This window comes from Orcinus orca, chromosome 4, assembly GCF_937001465.1.
Source record: "Orcinus orca chromosome 4, mOrcOrc1.1, whole genome shotgun sequence".
Classification (NCBI taxonomy): domain Eukaryota; kingdom Metazoa; phylum Chordata; class Mammalia; order Artiodactyla; family Delphinidae; genus Orcinus; species Orcinus orca.
The window spans coordinates 150502812-150519327 of NC_064562.1; the positions used below are offsets into that span (position 1 = coordinate 150502812).

The window sequence follows — 16516 nt, forward strand, 5'->3', positions numbered from 1 at the left end:
TGAAAAGAAGAGAGCAAAGAAGGCCCTATGTAGGAAATTATAATGCAGAGTTCTATTTTATCTTATATTTTTGCCACAGTGAATGTTTGCACGTGGGTGTGTTGTTCATTCCCTAAATACTGAGGATGGTAATGTTCGCGATTCTGTGCTTTGCTTTCCCACCCGGTTCTAATGCCAACTTAGACCCCTTCTTCGTGCAGCTCTGTGTAGTCACTACTAACTGATCAGAGTCAAAAGCCACTAACAAGTTTATAGTCTAATTGCTTAAAATGTTAATGACATAATCACAAGACAGTAACATAGGTGATGCTATCACTCTATTAGGTAGGTAGGTAGAGGTGATGTTCTGAGTTACATGTGAGATGAATTCTTTTCTCATTACTTTCGTGTGTGCATGTGTGACTGTTACAGCTACAGTGTTAGCTGTTTCTGTAAAAGCATCCAGAGTTATCAGACTCTTCGCTCGCCATGGTTTAAATAGAATGGTAGACTTCTCTGACTGCAGTTTTACATCCCTGTGGTGGGACGCTGTGCCTCCGCTTAATCCTTGCATCAAGTTGTACCCACATTTCAGCATGTCTCTGAACCCGCTCAGCCCAATATTTATCTGAGAAACGTCACCAAAACCATAAGGAAACTCAGTTATGTCCAAATTTAATTTTATACATTGATGGTAGTTTGGCAACACCCGTGAACATCTGTGAGCCATTGTTTATTCCTGTTGGGGACCATGACCTTTAATGGGCTTTGTTGTTTGTTAAGTCCCAGCTGAAACTGCCTTTGCTAATACTCTTCGTTTACACGTGCAAATAAAATGGAATTCTTTGGTACTCACTTTTTTATTTTTTCGGTATGCGGGCCTCTCACTGTTGTGGCCTCTCCCGTTGCGGAGCACAGGCTCCGGACACGCAGGCTCAGCGGCCATGGCTCACGGGCCCAGCCGCTTCACGGCGTGTGGGATCTTCCTGGACCAGGGCACGAACCCGTGTCCCCTGTATCGGCAGGTGGACTCTCAACCACTGCGCCACCAGGGAAGCCCTGGTACTCATTTTTTGCTATAACATTTTGCATTTGATTTGAGTGCAGTTAGTAATGGGGTCTGTAAATAAGAACGGTGCTGTGACTCAGTGATAGGCCACTCAGACCTCCCCCAGGTGGGCATTTTATAGTTATGTGATGTTATTCTAAGCCGTTCTGTTTCACTTACCAGTGGACATGGCACATACCTGATGTGGTTACATATATCCACACCTCCCTTTCTCCCTTTTAAAAACATAAAAAGTGGAACTGTGCCGACTGTTGTTTTTTGAATCCTCAAGTTTACTTGGTTCTGTTTTCTCTTTCCCCAGAGTTGGAGCTTTTCATATTGTTTTGTTTTTAATAATTAGTTATATTTCTGTTTTATTTTTATTGAGCTACTTAAAACTGAATCAGGGCTAGTATTTCATCTCCCATTTTGGGAATGGTTAGGATATTAGAAACTCAACAAGGCCCTGTTTGGGGAATAAAGTTAGGATGCAATGATAACTTATTTCAATTAAGTTAGTCTTGAAAGTAACAGCACTGCAACTTACCCTGGGTAACTGACTTGCTCTGTGGTTATTCAGCGTCTTGTAGAGGATTTATGTCCTCAGTACAGTGAAATCTTATTGCAACTGCTCATGTTTTCACATTCAGCTAAGTTCACCAGTAACATTCTTTTTGCCAGTAAAAGTACGTAGTACATCTCAATACTTTGCGTATGTTTTGTTTATATGCTGTACAGGGTTGTATATAAAATACGTGTAAAGTCATTTATGGCAATTTACTTTCAAGGTTAATTTTGACCATATACATTGTTTCTTTGCATGCTGACATTTGAACTTATCCATTCTGGATAATGAGCTCAAGACAATGGTAACTAACATTTACTGAGCCCTTAGATGTGTGCAGTGCCCGTCTGGGTGCGCTGTCCACATTGTAAGAGGTGAGGCTGTGCTCCCTCTACAGGCCAGACCCCTGAGAAGCCAGTGGTTATTAAAGCCAAGAATGTTCACAATTGCTGTGTTGTCACAGCCAACCCTGCGTGAGGAAGCCTAGGCCTTATCTCCTTGGGCATAGAAAGAGCTGGGTATTCAAGGAAGCCTGTAGGCCGTTATGAGGACTTGGCTTTTCCTCTGAGAAGCCTCGAAAGTTGGAGAGTTTGGAGCAGAGGGGTGATGTAACTTGACTTAAATGCTGATAAGGTGCTGCTGGCTGCTGCATTTAAGAGTAGATGGGTTGGGGCGAGGCAGGGTAGATGGAGGGGCAGAGGCAGATGCAGAGAAAGCAGGTAAGGAGCTATTACCTTATTAGTCCAGCAGGCCGATGAGGGCGAGACCTTGTTTCTAAATGTATTTTGAAGGTAGAGCTGACAAGACTGAATGTAGGGTGGAGGAAGAGGGCAGAGGCAGAGAAGGTAGCCAAGGTTTTGGGGCTGAGCAGCTGCAAGAAAGGAATCTTCATTTACTGAGGAAAAGGAAATTGGGAAGAAGCACTAATTTGTGGGTGGATGGGTGTGAGACGTCTGTGAGAGAGGCCGGTGGAGATTTTGAAAACGCAGTTGGATATGCGTGTCTGGGGTTGATGGGCTGGGTGTTTGGGGGAGGAGATTGAACAATAGACCACTGGCTGGTTTGGCCAGAGCTTGCCGTCTGGCGTGTCTCCAGGGGCTGAGTAGGACGCTAAATGAATGAGGTGGTGGGGAGCGGGTTGGCCTGTGGGAAACGCCGTCCCGGTGGTGCCAGGTCTTCTCTCTTTTTAGAAAAGGTAGAAAGTTGGGATTTTTATAGGAAATTTCCTACACTATTAAATGCTGGAAGTGAGGGTGTGGAAAAGGAAACAAGTGGGGAGGGGCTGCTCTAAAAATCTGAGGGTGAGGTGAACAAAAGGGCATAAAAAGAGGCGTACGCGGGGGTTATTGAGTGGGGTGTGACAGACCGAGTGTGCGAGGGCGGGAAGGCAGACGCGGGGAGGGACAGAGACCAGAACAGTGAGCACCTGTGTACGTGGCTTGAGAAACACATAATTGTGAAAACAGCTTGAGCCCCGCAAGTGCCCTTTCCTCGTGGTACTTCTCTCCATCTCTCTCCAAGGTTACCAGTGCTCTGAACTTGGTTTTCCTCTCTCCCGTGCACATCTTTATACTTTTACTAAATGTTATTTGAGGGGATACACAAATGTGTGACTATTTTGCATGTTAGCTTTATATGAATGGTATCATACTCTATGTATTTTGTAACTTGCTTCTTTTAGTTAACATTTTGAAAGATTTATCTATGTTACTAGTATGATCTTATAATTTCTCTTCACTGCTAAATGTCCATTGTAACACTGTAAAGCTATTTATTCTTCTGGTAATGGACCTTTCAGTTGTTTCCCAGTTTTGATTGTTATAAAGAACACAGCAAGGACCATTCTTGTGCTCCCACCCTTGTGCACATGTACAGTGCCTTTTCTAGAGTATATACTTGGGCATCAGACTGCTACATTAAAGTCAGTTGTTTTTTTCACCATTTTAGCATTACAGGCTTGCGTATCTGATGAAAGCTATGGACCTAACCAGAAAGATTATCTTTTCTTCTATGCCTCCTTGCCCTATAGTAGGTGTGCAGTAATATTTATCCATTGCATACTTCCCTCCTCCTCTATACCACATTCTAGAGAGCGAATATAAATAAGAGCTGGAGGCAAGCCATTGGGTAGATTTTTGTAGATCCTCCTGTGTTTAAGGATGGGAATCACAGCCCTCATGCAGGTGCCTTGGCAGAGACAGCCTTTTGTTTGTTTGGATTTTTTGTTTAAAAATTATCCTTAAATGGCTGTAGGCCATGGATGTTTATTCCATCCACGTAGCCACGTGCCCCACTGCTTCCTATTGCATTATACCTGGCTGTCACATGTTTGTATTACTTCCCTGGCCACTGAAGACATGAGTTTATGAACCCTGGTATATATTCTCAGTTGTCTTATTGGTGCTCTTTTATTTATTGACTTAACAAGTCTGTGGGTTGGGTAGGGCTCAGCTGGGAGGTTCTTTTGCTGGTCTTGTTTTTTTTTTTTAACTATTGATATATATATATATATATATATTTAATATTTATTTATTTGGTTGTGCTGGGTCTTAGTTGGCGCGTGCGGGATCTTCATTGCCGCACGTGGGATCTTTTAGTTGCGGCATGCGGGCTCTTAGTTGTGGCGTGTTGGATCTAGTTCCCTGACCAGGGATCGAACCCGGCTCCCCTGCATTGGGAGCACGGAGTCTTAGCTACTGGACCTCTAGGGAAGTCCCACTGGTCTTGTTTGTTTGGTTTTTTTGTTTAATAAATTTATTTGTTTTTATTTTTGGCTGTGTTGGGTCTTCGTTGCTGTGCGCGGGCTTTCTCTAGCTGCAGCGAGCGGGGGCCACTCTTCGTTGCAGTGCACGGGCTTCTCATTGTCATGGCTTCTCTTGTTGCAGAACACAGGCTCTAGGCACGTGGGCTTCAGTAGTGGTGCAGGCTCAGTAGTTGTGGTGCACGGGCTTAGCTGCTCCGCGGCATGTGGGGTCTTCCCGGGCCAGGGGTTGAACCCGTGTCCCCTGCATTGGCAGGCAGATTCTTAACCACTGCGCCACCAGGGAGGCCCCTGCTGGTCTTGTCTGAGGTCTCATACCGTTGCAGTCATTGGCATCTGGGACCGGAACATCCAAGATTGCTCTCTTAGCTTGTCTGGCACCTCAGGAGGGATAGCTAGGAGCTGTGACCTTCTCCGCGTGGCTAGCTTAGGCTTCTGTCTACGGCAGATGGAGCCCGGGAGTTAGCATTCTGAGAGGGCATGCATCACACTTGCTAGTGTCTCACTGAGGAATCCTGCACATTTGGGGGAGGGACCTATACTAGGGTTGAGTGCCAGGAGTCGTGGCTCACTGAGGTTACCAGGCTTTCCCCATCCTGACAGGTACTTTCGTGACAGATGGAAGCCAGACAGGCTTAGGACACCAGGCACCTCTGAGGGAAAGCATGAGATACCATAATGAAAACTGGGGACTAAATGAAAGTTGGCAAATTGTTGAATCCCCACCCCTTTCTTCTCCCTGTCTGCTAGAACTCTGAAGATTGGGGAATTTCTCTCTGAGGAAAAGGTTGCTGCAAAGAAGAAACAATCCAAGGGACAAGATGATCTCTTGAAAATTCTAAACATGATAATGGGAATGAAAGAACTCAACAGAAGGGTTGGAAGGTATAGCTGAGGAAATCTCCCAGGAAGTAAAAGCAAAAAACGAAGAAATGGCAAATAGGAAAGAAAAAAGAAATTAGGGGACCGATACAAGGAGTTCAAAACCCAGCTATTTGCAAGTGTCATTGGTATGCTCCCATTTTCCAGCTGTGAAAAGTAAGGCTTTGCTAGGTGACTGGCTTAAGGGCGGCCATGTGGCTAACCCTGAGGTGAAGTTCAAACCCACGTCTTTTTGACTCCCAGCGGCATGGACCGCTTGAGTGCCCCGGAGTACCACATTGGTTAATGATCACAGGGCTGGTGTGGAACTGCCTGTCACGCATTTAGGCAATATCCAGTCCCAAAGGGTTCTCCATAAAAGATTAACCTTTGAGATGATTAACATAGCTACAGAAGCCTTTGACTACGGAGAGGAGAGAGAATGAGGCAGAATACGTCAGATTGCCTTTGTTTCCTTGATGCTGATGATTAAGTTCAGTAGTTCAGAAGGATGGGAAGCGCAGAGGGGGGAGAAGCATTGGAAACGCTGTGGTATGGGAAGTGATAGAAACTTATCAGGGAACAAATAAAAATCTTTCCCAGAAGCAGTGGGACAGTAGCTGCAGTGTTTGACCTGGGCTGCATCATCACGGAAGTGGCTCCACCCTGTAGCCTAGGAGACGGAAGGCAGCAGTGCCAGCACCGTGGAGTCCCCAGAATCCAGGGGACTCTGCAGTGTCTGGGTCAGGTTAGTTACCTTTCCTACTCCTCCACCCTCAAACTCAAATCAGAGCAAACACTCAAGGCATTTTAAAAAGCAGTGAATCCAAAACTGAGACTCTGGGAAGTGAGAAACGAATCAACAGTCTAGAGGGGGCACCAGTATTTAGGTGACCCGTGTGACAGGCACTCTGAGGGGTGCCTCACACGCACATCACCTTAGTTTACCCTCGGGAATCTTGAGAGGGAGGTGTTCAGAGACCAGGAGTGGCGCTGCACCCTACTGCCCAGTGAGTATGGGCAAGGCAGGAATGCAGGCCCAGATACATTGCCCCCGGCCATCTCCCAGCTGTGAGAAGTAACAGTTATTCGAGGGTAAACTCCCTGAGGGTAGGGAGCTCATCTCTCCGGGTGTCCTACCTGGCCGTCGGGGGCCCTGACCGTTTGCTGAGAGTGAGTGTGAGTGAGTGAGTGAGAGGGTGAGAAGTACACGAGTGAATGGTCATGCGTCTGGAAGACCGCTTATTGAACATCTCCTGAAAAGTGCCCGGCTCTGTGTGTGCGCCCCCCGGTGTTCAGATTTGGATACCATAACTTGAATTTTAGAGTGGTCCTGTGGTTTGCAGAGCAGTTTCTCATGTTGGTTTGGTACTGGGAGGTAAGTGGGTATTAGCCATCTTACAGCTGAGAAAAGCAGTTTATGAGTTACGTGGTAGAATGTTAGTGTTTTTTCACCTACGGCATTGTTTCCCCTTAGAGCTGTCACTAAGGTATGAGTATAATGTACTGCAGGCTCTCAGTATTCTTGAATGCCCTCACGGATATGGTATACTGTTAAAATATGATTAACAAAATTATCTAGTATTTAATATCATAGTTGGGAAAATGGACAAAGTTTCTCATTAACAGTGCCAAGTCGACACCTCAGAATGCCTGCCAGGAGACGACAGGGTCCGGTGCTGCTTCTGACACCCCTTCTTGTTGCTCAGTTTGCTATCATGATAACCCAGTGGTCTAATGATTTTTTTGAAAAAATACAATTATGATGCTTCAGGAATCAAGGAAGACAGAATCGGGGTCGGTAGAGCTTGCTCTTGTGTACAGGGTTGAGGACTAAGCGTGTTGTCTATTATCCATTTATATATGAGAGCAAATGTATATACTTCTAAGCTGCATTCCTATCCAGAACAGCTAAATTGTACAGTTGCTTGGAAGTGCTTTCCGAGACAAAGCGTAAAAAGTAACATCTGGCGACTGTTGTAATGAGCGCTCTATGGAGAATAGTAGGTGGCCCGCCGTTGCAGAGGATCGAGCGGAGTCGTATAAGCAATCCCTAGGGCTTGGTGTTCTGCCCTGGAGACTGGCACCGGCTTTAGAAACACAGTGACACAGGCTTGCTGTACAGACCAGCGTGCAGCCGCGAGTCAGCTGACACTGGTGTTAGGTTCATGGTCTGGAGGAAGTGGAATAAAACGGCCATACTCATCACACCTTTTACATTATGGTAAGCAGAATCTTTCCGATGGAATTGTGTAGTCAGAGTTACGCTTATGACTAATATCTGCCATGGTTTTTAGGAATTTTTAAGGAAAGGACAGCTCTCCTCTGGCCCATTTCCCTTTCTTCTTTTGTCCTGTCTCCTGTAAAAAGCTGTGATATAATGTGGATAGACTGTAACTATCAATGTTTACAATTAGCTGTTTTCATTGTAATCTTTCTTGCTGCTCAAACTGTGTAACTGCGGTTTCTTGTTGAGGATATCTGTAATACTTTGCTGAGTCATTTTGTGTGAGGTGAATGGGGTAGCGTCTATTTTTAGCCCCTCAAGGCCCTGTGAGGACGACAGGAGGCAGAGTCCTGTGCCTGTTCGGGTTGTGACCACCTAGAGAGACTCGATTCCAATTTAAGTAGGGCTTTCAGCCACTGAATAAACAAAAAGTTCCTAGGAAATACGTTCACTTTTTTTGTACCTTGTAAAAGATTTTTCTTTCCTCCTGTGAGAAATAGAGAATTTTAACAGTTTAAAAGTCTACATAGTAAAAGATTTGCTTATGCCTGTTTCCATCATTCATTTTTCTTTAGAGTTTGGCTCTTATTCTTTTCCTCCCAATTTCAGACTCTTCCACGCACGCTCCTTAAATTTTACCCCAGTTCTGTACAGAGGCTAATACCCTATTCATGACCCTTAAAGTAAAGCTTTCACATTCGCTTGCAGTAATGACTTATGTTTTCCACCTGCTCTGTTTGTTCCAGTCATGAGTGTTCACTTTAAGAGAAAAAAAAGAAAAAGTCACCTGTTTTCTTTAGACCATGTACTCCTAGAGGACCACGAGGAGATTTTTGTGATTTTAATTTGTATTGAGCCTCGTACAAGCCCTCGCTTGTACAGATATTGAATAATGGTTTTGATAGCGACTGACTTTTAACCGTAAGATGGGCATTTAGGTCCTTAGGCTCCCCCGTGAGCAAGATGCTGTATCCCTGGGAAGACAGAAGCTACTCTGGAAGGTACATTAGTATTTTCACATTTTATCAGTAAGTGCCGGTGAATATACTTTGTTAGTAAAATACGTATACTAAATTGAATCTAGAAACCTATAGTTTTTAAACTCTTTTTAAACTCTTCATTTAAATATTCATAATGTGTTTCTTTTGAAACATGGAAGATTTGTAAAGCTTTTATATTAAGACAAAAGTATACAAATACCTGACTCTTACATACCTGGCAGTAAACTATGTGCTTTTCTGTTCCCACGCAGAGCTCTGGTATCGAGACTTTAGTGGAGGAGCTCTGCTCCAGGCTGAAGGACCTGCAGAGCCAGCAAGGTGAGGGTGCCGCCTCCAAGGGCCATCCCCGCACAGTGGGTAGAGTCACCAGATCTTGGAATTGATCAGAAAGAAGAGGCAACAGGAGCAAAGTCTTTGTATTCAGTGTGTCACCAGGCCAGTGTCACACTCTGTCTTTAGCTGTGAGTGGCTTCTGGGTCATTCCACAGCCATCACTGGTCGATAGATCCCTGCCCTCAAAGGGATGACTTAATCCACAAGTGCCCTCATGGAAAGGAGACGTTTCATTGTGTTTGTCTTCAAACCGAAGCTCAGGGATCTGGAGCAATAATCTCTTACCTTTCCCATCCTTCTCCTCCCCCCCAGCCCCCAAGTTAATATTTGCCTGTTGACTTCAAGGCCTGCAAAGGTGTCAGCTAATTATTCTAGGTTTGGAAGGAACTTTTGCCTTTACTCTTGAAGCTATTGGAAAGGCAGGCTTGACAAGCTCATTGAGTCATTTTGATTCGTGAACCCTCACAGCTGCTTTTCTCAACTTTCCTGTAAGCCCGTAGAGTAAGAGTGACCTATTAAAGTGAAGGATCTTTATTTTACATGTCCTCCTCATGGTCACTGTGCTGCCCACCAAGCCTTGAGCCTTCTTCTTTTTTTTTTTTGCGGTACGCGGGCCTCTCGCTGTTGCGGCTTCTCCCGCTGCGGAGCACAGGCTCCGGACGCACAGGCTCAGCGGCCGTGGCTCATGGGCCCAGCCGCTCCGCGGCATGTGGGATCTTCCCGGACCCGGGCACGAACCTGCGTCCCCTGCATCGGCAGGCGGACTCTCAACCATCACACCACCAGGGAAGCCCGAGCCTTCTTTTTAATAAGGGCACAATTTATTTGTTTCTAATCTGAGGGCAGTATCATGAGCTAAGCTAAGAGTATAGCCCTCTGCTTCTATTTTAGTTGAAACATAGCCCTCACCTAGATGTTAAGTAACAGAGAGCTAATTGTAATAACTTTCTTTACAGATTAGTGTTAGTCAAGATGAGGCAGTATAAAGTCCGTGAGTGCAGAATTTTGTGAGAAAATATTTTTGGAATCTAAACAGGTGTTCTCTCCTTCTGGTGTAATTAATAAGTACACAGGGAATTTCATTCTCTTAATTAAGTGCCTCTAGAGCCTCTGTCAGTGATGAGGTGAACCTCTCTCCGTTCTCAGCCCAAAGTTAATGTGGTTTAGCCAGAGTTCCCTCTGGCACACTTAAGAAATAGATTTTTATTAAAAAGATAAACTGGTGTAGAGTTCTTTTAAAGCCACAAAAGCCTATGTAATTTCTGATTAAATTTACTTAAGAAAAAGACAGGAGCATTTATTAACTAAATATAAGACAAATCTTTCTGAATTTTTGTTTCATAACAGAAGAGAAGATTCACAAAAAGTTAGAGGGGTCTCCCTCTCCAGAGGCAGAATTATCCCCTACAGCAAAGGATCAAGTGGAAATGTATGTAAGATTGTATTCAGTAATAAAGCATGTGTTTGTTAAAATCAGACTAATGACTGCTACATGGTTTACAGTTTTTTGTTTGTCATATGCTATTTAGTTTGATATTTTATAACTCAGGAATTTATTGAGCACTTACTGTGTGCTTGACGCTGAGAATTCAAAGGTGAATAAGAAGGTCTTATCTTTTTCACGCATATTGAATCAATATTTGTGAAATTCACGGAATGACACAAACCAGGCCATTTATGGTCCATTCATATACCTCTTCTGAAATTCACACCAGTCCTTTGACAGCTGTAAGCAATTAGGCTTGTCCTTGTTTTATACACAAGGAAGCCAAGTTCCCCTTGCTGATTACAGAAGGACCTGGGCAAGTCATTGACCTTGTCCGACTTGTTTCCTAAAGATGCTTTTCTGTCTTTGTTTGTAGATGGTTCATATTTAAATTGACTGCATTGTAAGGAGACTTCCTTATTATACATTTTATTTGAATCTTCTCAACTTCTAAATCTTAAGGGAAAAAGAGTACTTGGTTGTGTTGCTGTGCTGTCCAGCACGGTAGCCGTAGCCATGTGCGGCCTGTTGGCCGTTTGCGACGTGGCTGTTTCAGGCTAAGAGGTGCCGTGTGTGTCATACCCATCAGCGTTCAAAGACTTCATTTAAAAAGAATGTAAAACACTATATTAATAGTTTTTCTTGTTGATTACATGTGAAATGATAATGTGGATATATTTGGGTAAGTAAAATATATTATTGAAATTAATTTCACTTTCTTCTCTCCCATTTAATGGGATTCCTAGAACATTAAAAAGTACTTAAGAAGCTCATAATATATTTCTATTGGACAGCTCTGGTCTAGACTGAAAAGGAGAGTCAAGTATAGGCCCTTTGAACACCTGGCCTTTTATCACTTCATGTGTGAGCTTGACTTGCCTCTAGAATGACCCCCACTTTGGTAGCCATCCTGACTCTCGAGTCTTCCTTTGTCAGTCTGTCTTGCTCTGAAATCTTCAGTGGCTACCAGTTTCCTAGCAAACTGAAGACGCTTCTTTCCTGCTGAAGCCCTCTGAAGCCAGCCTCCCTGGTTTTCCTGTCCTGTGTTTCCAGTGGTTGCTGGTCTAACGAGGCACAGCATCTTCGTGTCCTCACACAGGTTCCCGTGCCTCACAGTACTCTCCAGACCGCTGCGTATCTGGAACATCAAGGCTCAGCTGTGGTCCGCTTTGTCTGATTGTTCTAGGCCTCACCAGCATCCCCTTTTCTGAACACTTGAATTCCAAGAAACCTGCCACTTCTGAGGGTCTGCTTAATGCTGGGCATTGCACTTGCCTCCTGAGAAAAGATTCGATAATAACAGTCACTGACTCATCTCGCATGTTAATTCCTTTACTCCTCACAACTCTGTGAGATAGATACTATAATTACCCCGTTTTCTAGGCCACAGAGAGGTTAAGGACCGTGCCTAAGGTCACATAGCTAGGCAATAGCAGAGTGAGGATTCAAACTCAGGGAGTGTGGCTTCAGAGCTCATGCCCTCGACTGCTTTGCTATCCAGCTTTTCACCTACATTTGTTTCCAGTGCTCATAACAGCCTTGTGAGGTAAGTCATAGTATCACCATCTTACAGGTGAGGAAATGGACCAAGACATTACATGATTAGCTTAAAGTCACAAGCATAGTAAATGACTGAGCTGAGATTCAAATTCAGATATTTCGTATCAAAATACTACATTCTTTCCACTGTATTAATTTGTAACTAGTGACTTACGAAAATCCAAATTTTAAAGATCAAAGTCATCTTAACGTATTTTCTAAATATTCCTATAGTGCTTATCTCACTGCTGAATGTAAGGGTGCTTGATCCATAGAACTAAGTATAAAGTATATTTTACGGTATTATTAATTTTTAAGAAGTTACTAATTCATGGGTGACATAAACGCTGACTCTATTGAAATGAAATATCCCATTTCTCTGATCGGTGATTTTTTTTTTTTTTTTTTTTTTTTTCTGATCGGTGATGTTTTTACTACATCTGATACGTCTGAGCGCCCACTTTTGAACTCTCTACTTGTTTTTCAGGTACTATGAAGCATTTCCACCACTTTCTGAGAAACCAGTTTGCCTGCAAGAAATCCTGACTGTGTGGAACAAGTCTACAGTCTGTTCTTACCCTAGCTCTTCTTCATCGTCCACAGCCCCACCAGCTAGCACAGACACGTCCTCTCCGAAGGACTGCAACAGCGAAGGTGAGCTCATCAAGGAGAGAAGCAGCGACATGCCCACCACTGTGCACGAGAAAACCCAGAGCAAGAGTCAAAATGAGAAGGAGAACAAATTTAGGAATGGCACAGGTGAGGAGAAGCCTGCTTTGTACAAAAAGCAAATCCGACATAAGCCCGAAGGAAAGATGCGCCCTCGCTCCTGGTCTTCCGGCTCCAGCGAAGGAGGCTCGAGCTCAAGTGGTAATCAGGGAGAATTAAAAGCATCCACGAAGTGTGTGAAAGTGAGACACAAGACACGAGAAATCCGAAGCAGAAAAGGGCGGAATGGGCAGAGCAGGCTTTCACTGAAGCATGGCGAAAAGGCGGAAAGGAGCGTGCATGCCGGAAGCAGCAGCAGCAGCAGCGGCGGCTCCACCAAACAGCTGTGCAAGCGGGCTAAAAGGCCGCTGAAGGAGATGGGCAGGAAAGACGCCGGCAGCACCGAAGGAAGAGACCTGTACCTGGAGAGCAGAGCCGACAGAGAGTACAAAGAGGAGCCGCTGTGGTACACCGAACCGATTGCTGAGTATTTTGTTCCTTTGAGCAGGAAAAGTAAACTAGAGACCACATACCGAAACAGGCAAGATACAAGTGATCTGACCTCAGAAGCAGTAGAAGAATTGTCTGAATCAGTGCATGGTCTTCGTATCAGCAACAATAATATTCATAAAACATACCTCGCAGCAGGTACTTTCATTGATGGTCATTTTGTAGAAATGCCTGCAGTTATAAATGAGGATATTGACCTCACGGGGACCTCATTCTGTCCTCTACCGGAGGACAGCAGATACTTGGATGACATTCATCTATCAGAATTAACACACTTCTATGAAGTGGACATTGACCAATCCATGTTGGATCCTGGTGCCTCAGAAACAACGCAAGGAGAAAGTCGGATTCTGAATATGATTCGACAGAAAAGCAAAGAGAAGACAGATTTTGAGGCAGAATGTTGCATAGTGTTAGATGGAATGGAGTTGCAAGGGGAACGTGCAATATGGACAGATTCTACCAGCTCTGTGGGTGCTGAGGGCTTATTCCTGCAAGACCTCGGCAGTCTGGCTCAGTTCTGGGAGTGCTGTTCATCCAGCTCTGGCGATGCCGACGGGGAGAGTTTTGGAGGAGATTCTCCAATTAGACTCTCCCCGATCTTAGACAGCACAGTGCTCAATCCGCATTTGCTTGCTGGCAATCAAGAGCTCTTCTCAGATATTAATGAAGGATCTGGTATAAACTCTTGTTTTTCAGTGTTTGAAGTGCAATGCAGTAATTCTGTTTTACCATTTTCTTTTGAAACACTCAACTTGGGAAATGAAAATACAGATTCTAGTGCTAATGTGCTTGGAAAAACACAGTCTAGATTACTAATATGGACCAAAAATAGTGCCTTTGAAGAAAATGAACACTGTTCTAATCTTTCAACAAGAACTTGTAGTCCATGGTCCCATTCAGAAGAAACACGTTCAGACAATGAGACATTAAACATTCAGTTTGAAGAATCCACACAGTTTAACGCAGACGATATGAATTACGTAGTTCCTAGAGTCTCGTCAAATTATGTAGATGAAGAACTTCTAGATTTTTTGCAAGATGAAACTTGCCAGCAGAACAGTAGAACTTTAGGAGAAATTCCGACATTAGTTTTCCAAAAAAAATCCAAGCTAGAATCTGTCTGTGGTATTCAGCTAGAACAAAAAACAGAAAACAAAAGCTTTGAGACTACACAGGTATGTAGTGAAAGCAGCCCACGTGGAGATGGCTACAGCTCAGGGGTTATTAAAGACATTTGGACAAAGATGGCAGATAGCAATTCTGTAGCTGTGGTAGAAGTAGAAAGGATCGAGGATGAGTTGTTTTCGACAGATGTAAATAACTACTGCTGCTGTTTGGATGCTGAAGCTAAAATGGAGCCCCTCCAGGAGCCTAACAAGGCTGTGCAGAGATCAGAATATCATCTGTGGGAGGGACAGAAGGAGAACCCAGAGAAAAGAGCTTTTGTTTCTGGTGAGCTATCAAAGGTGGATGGTGGTGACTATACTACCCCCTCTAAACCTTGGGATGTGGCCCAAGATAAAGAGAACTCGTTCATTCTTGGAGGAGTTTATGGAGAGCTCAAAACCTTTAATAGCGATGGGGAATGGGCAGTAGTACCACCCAGTCACACAAAAGGAAGTTTGTTACAGTGTGCAGCTTCCGACGTGGTGACAATAGCTGGTACAGATGTCTTTATGACCCCAGGAAACAGTTTTGCTCCTGGTCACAGGCAGTTATGGAAACCCTTCGTGTCATTTGAACAGAATGACCAGCCGAAGAGTGGGGAAAACGGATTGAATAAGGGGTTTTCTTTTATCTTCCATGAAGACTTATTAGGAGCTTGTGGTAACTTTCAAGTTGAAGATCCTGGACTTGAATATTCATTCTCTTCCTTTGACTTAAGCAATCCATTTTCACAAGTTCTTCATGTAGAATGTTCGTTTGAACCCGAAGGGATTGCATCTTTCAGTCCTAGTTTTAAACCGAAATCAATCCTCTGCTCTGATTCAGACAGTGAAGTTCTCCACCCCAGGATATGCGGCGTTGACAGAACACAATACAGGGCTATTCGGATCTCTCCTAGGACTCACTTTCGCCCAATTTCTGCATCTGAACTGTCCCCAGGAGGAGGAAGCGAGTCAGAATTTGAATCTGAAAAAGATGAAGCAAACATCCCCATTCCTTCTCAAGTTGATGCATTTGAAGATCCACAGGCAGATCTCAAACCACTGGAAGAAGATGCAGAGAAGGAAGGCCATTACTATGGAAAATCAGAGCTTGAGTCTGGAAAATTCCTTCCCAGGTTAAAAAAATCTGGAATGGAAAAGAGTGCTCAAACATCACTTGATTCCCAGGAGGAATCAGCTGGGATTCTGCCAGTAGGAAAGCAGAATCAGTGTTTGGAATGTAGCCTGAATGAGTCTCTGGAAATCGATTTAGAAAGCTCAGAAGCAAATTGTAAAATAATGGCACAATGTGAAGAAGAAATTAATAATTTTTGCAGTTGCAAAGCAGGTTGTCAGTTCCCTGCTTACGAAGATAATCCAGTTTCTTCAGGACAGCTGGAAGAGGTATGTGTCAGTGTATATTGGTATTTGGTAAAAGCATTTGATCAGACTTTAATTCTAAAGAACAGTCATTTCAGACAATGAAAGATAGGGTTAAATTATTGGGAATTTAGTTTAAACATCTTAAAACTTAGCATTCTGAGGATTTTTACAGAAGGACTTAACGTGGATTTGATATTCATAAATTTGAACTGGACCGTAGACATTTTCTGCAAAGACATTTTTAAATAAATCAGGATATGAGATGTTTCCGTGTTGTCTTAAGGTACACGTACTATGCTTAAAGCAAAGCCTGGCATATAAGTGCTCCAGCTTTCAAAAATTGATGAATCCAGAAGTCGCTATTTACTCTTCAGACAGTCCTTTACTCTTCAGAAGTGGCAGCAAAGGGTTTCTTTACATAGGAAGCCTGTCTAATTGTCTCTGAAACACTGATTAGCTTATTGAAACTTATGTTTTACATGTAAAATAAATTACATCTCTACAGAATTCTCTAAAATTTGTCGTGGTACATGTAAAAATTAAGCCACAATCCAAATGCAACAAAATAGCTTCTACAAAACCCGTACAGGTGGACTTTGCTTTATACAAAGTACCTATTCCTGAGGTTACATGAATGATACGGGTCAGCCTATCAGATGAGGTTAATAGTAATAGCTTTGTTAATGAGAGTCATTGTACCATTTGACTGTTCCTAAGAAGTGATTCGAGGTTAAACTGAGTGAGTGTACAAGAGATAACACTTAAGGCAATAACCTGTTTCACAGAAAAAGCACAGTGCTCTGCCCATTTGCAGCCATTATTTGATATAGCAGTGCCTGGCCTTTTTCCAGGCGCAGCTTTTAAGAAGACAGTTGGAGGTGTTTAGAAGTCAGGCCACCTGTGGCTGGAGAGCAGCTGTGTCGCCCTTCCTCCCATCTGTCCCCCCGCACACTCCGACCCCCCT

General features: G+C 43.7%; 1 protein-coding gene across 6 annotated transcripts in view; it reads left to right on the plus strand.

Moving 5' to 3' along the window:
- The window catches only part of KIAA0232 (KIAA0232 ortholog), a 92193-nt gene that overhangs the window by 61044 nt on the left and 14633 nt on the right, over positions 1-16516 (plus strand). For 4 of the 6 annotated variants that reach the window (XR_007477064.1, XM_004265148.4, XM_049709228.1 and 1 more), the window contains exons 4-6: positions 8694-8760; positions 10123-10204; positions 12288-15573. Coding sequence is in view for 5 of the 6 variants with exons in the window: in XM_004265148.4 (XP_004265196.1) it covers positions 8694-8760; positions 10123-10204; positions 12288-15573 (3435 nt within the window). In the remaining variant the exon portion in view is untranslated. Of the gene's footprint in view, positions 1-8693; positions 8761-10122; positions 10205-12287; positions 15574-16516 lie in introns of those variants that run through there. The other 2 variants (XM_033419465.2, XM_033419463.2) reach the window with 2 other exon arrangements.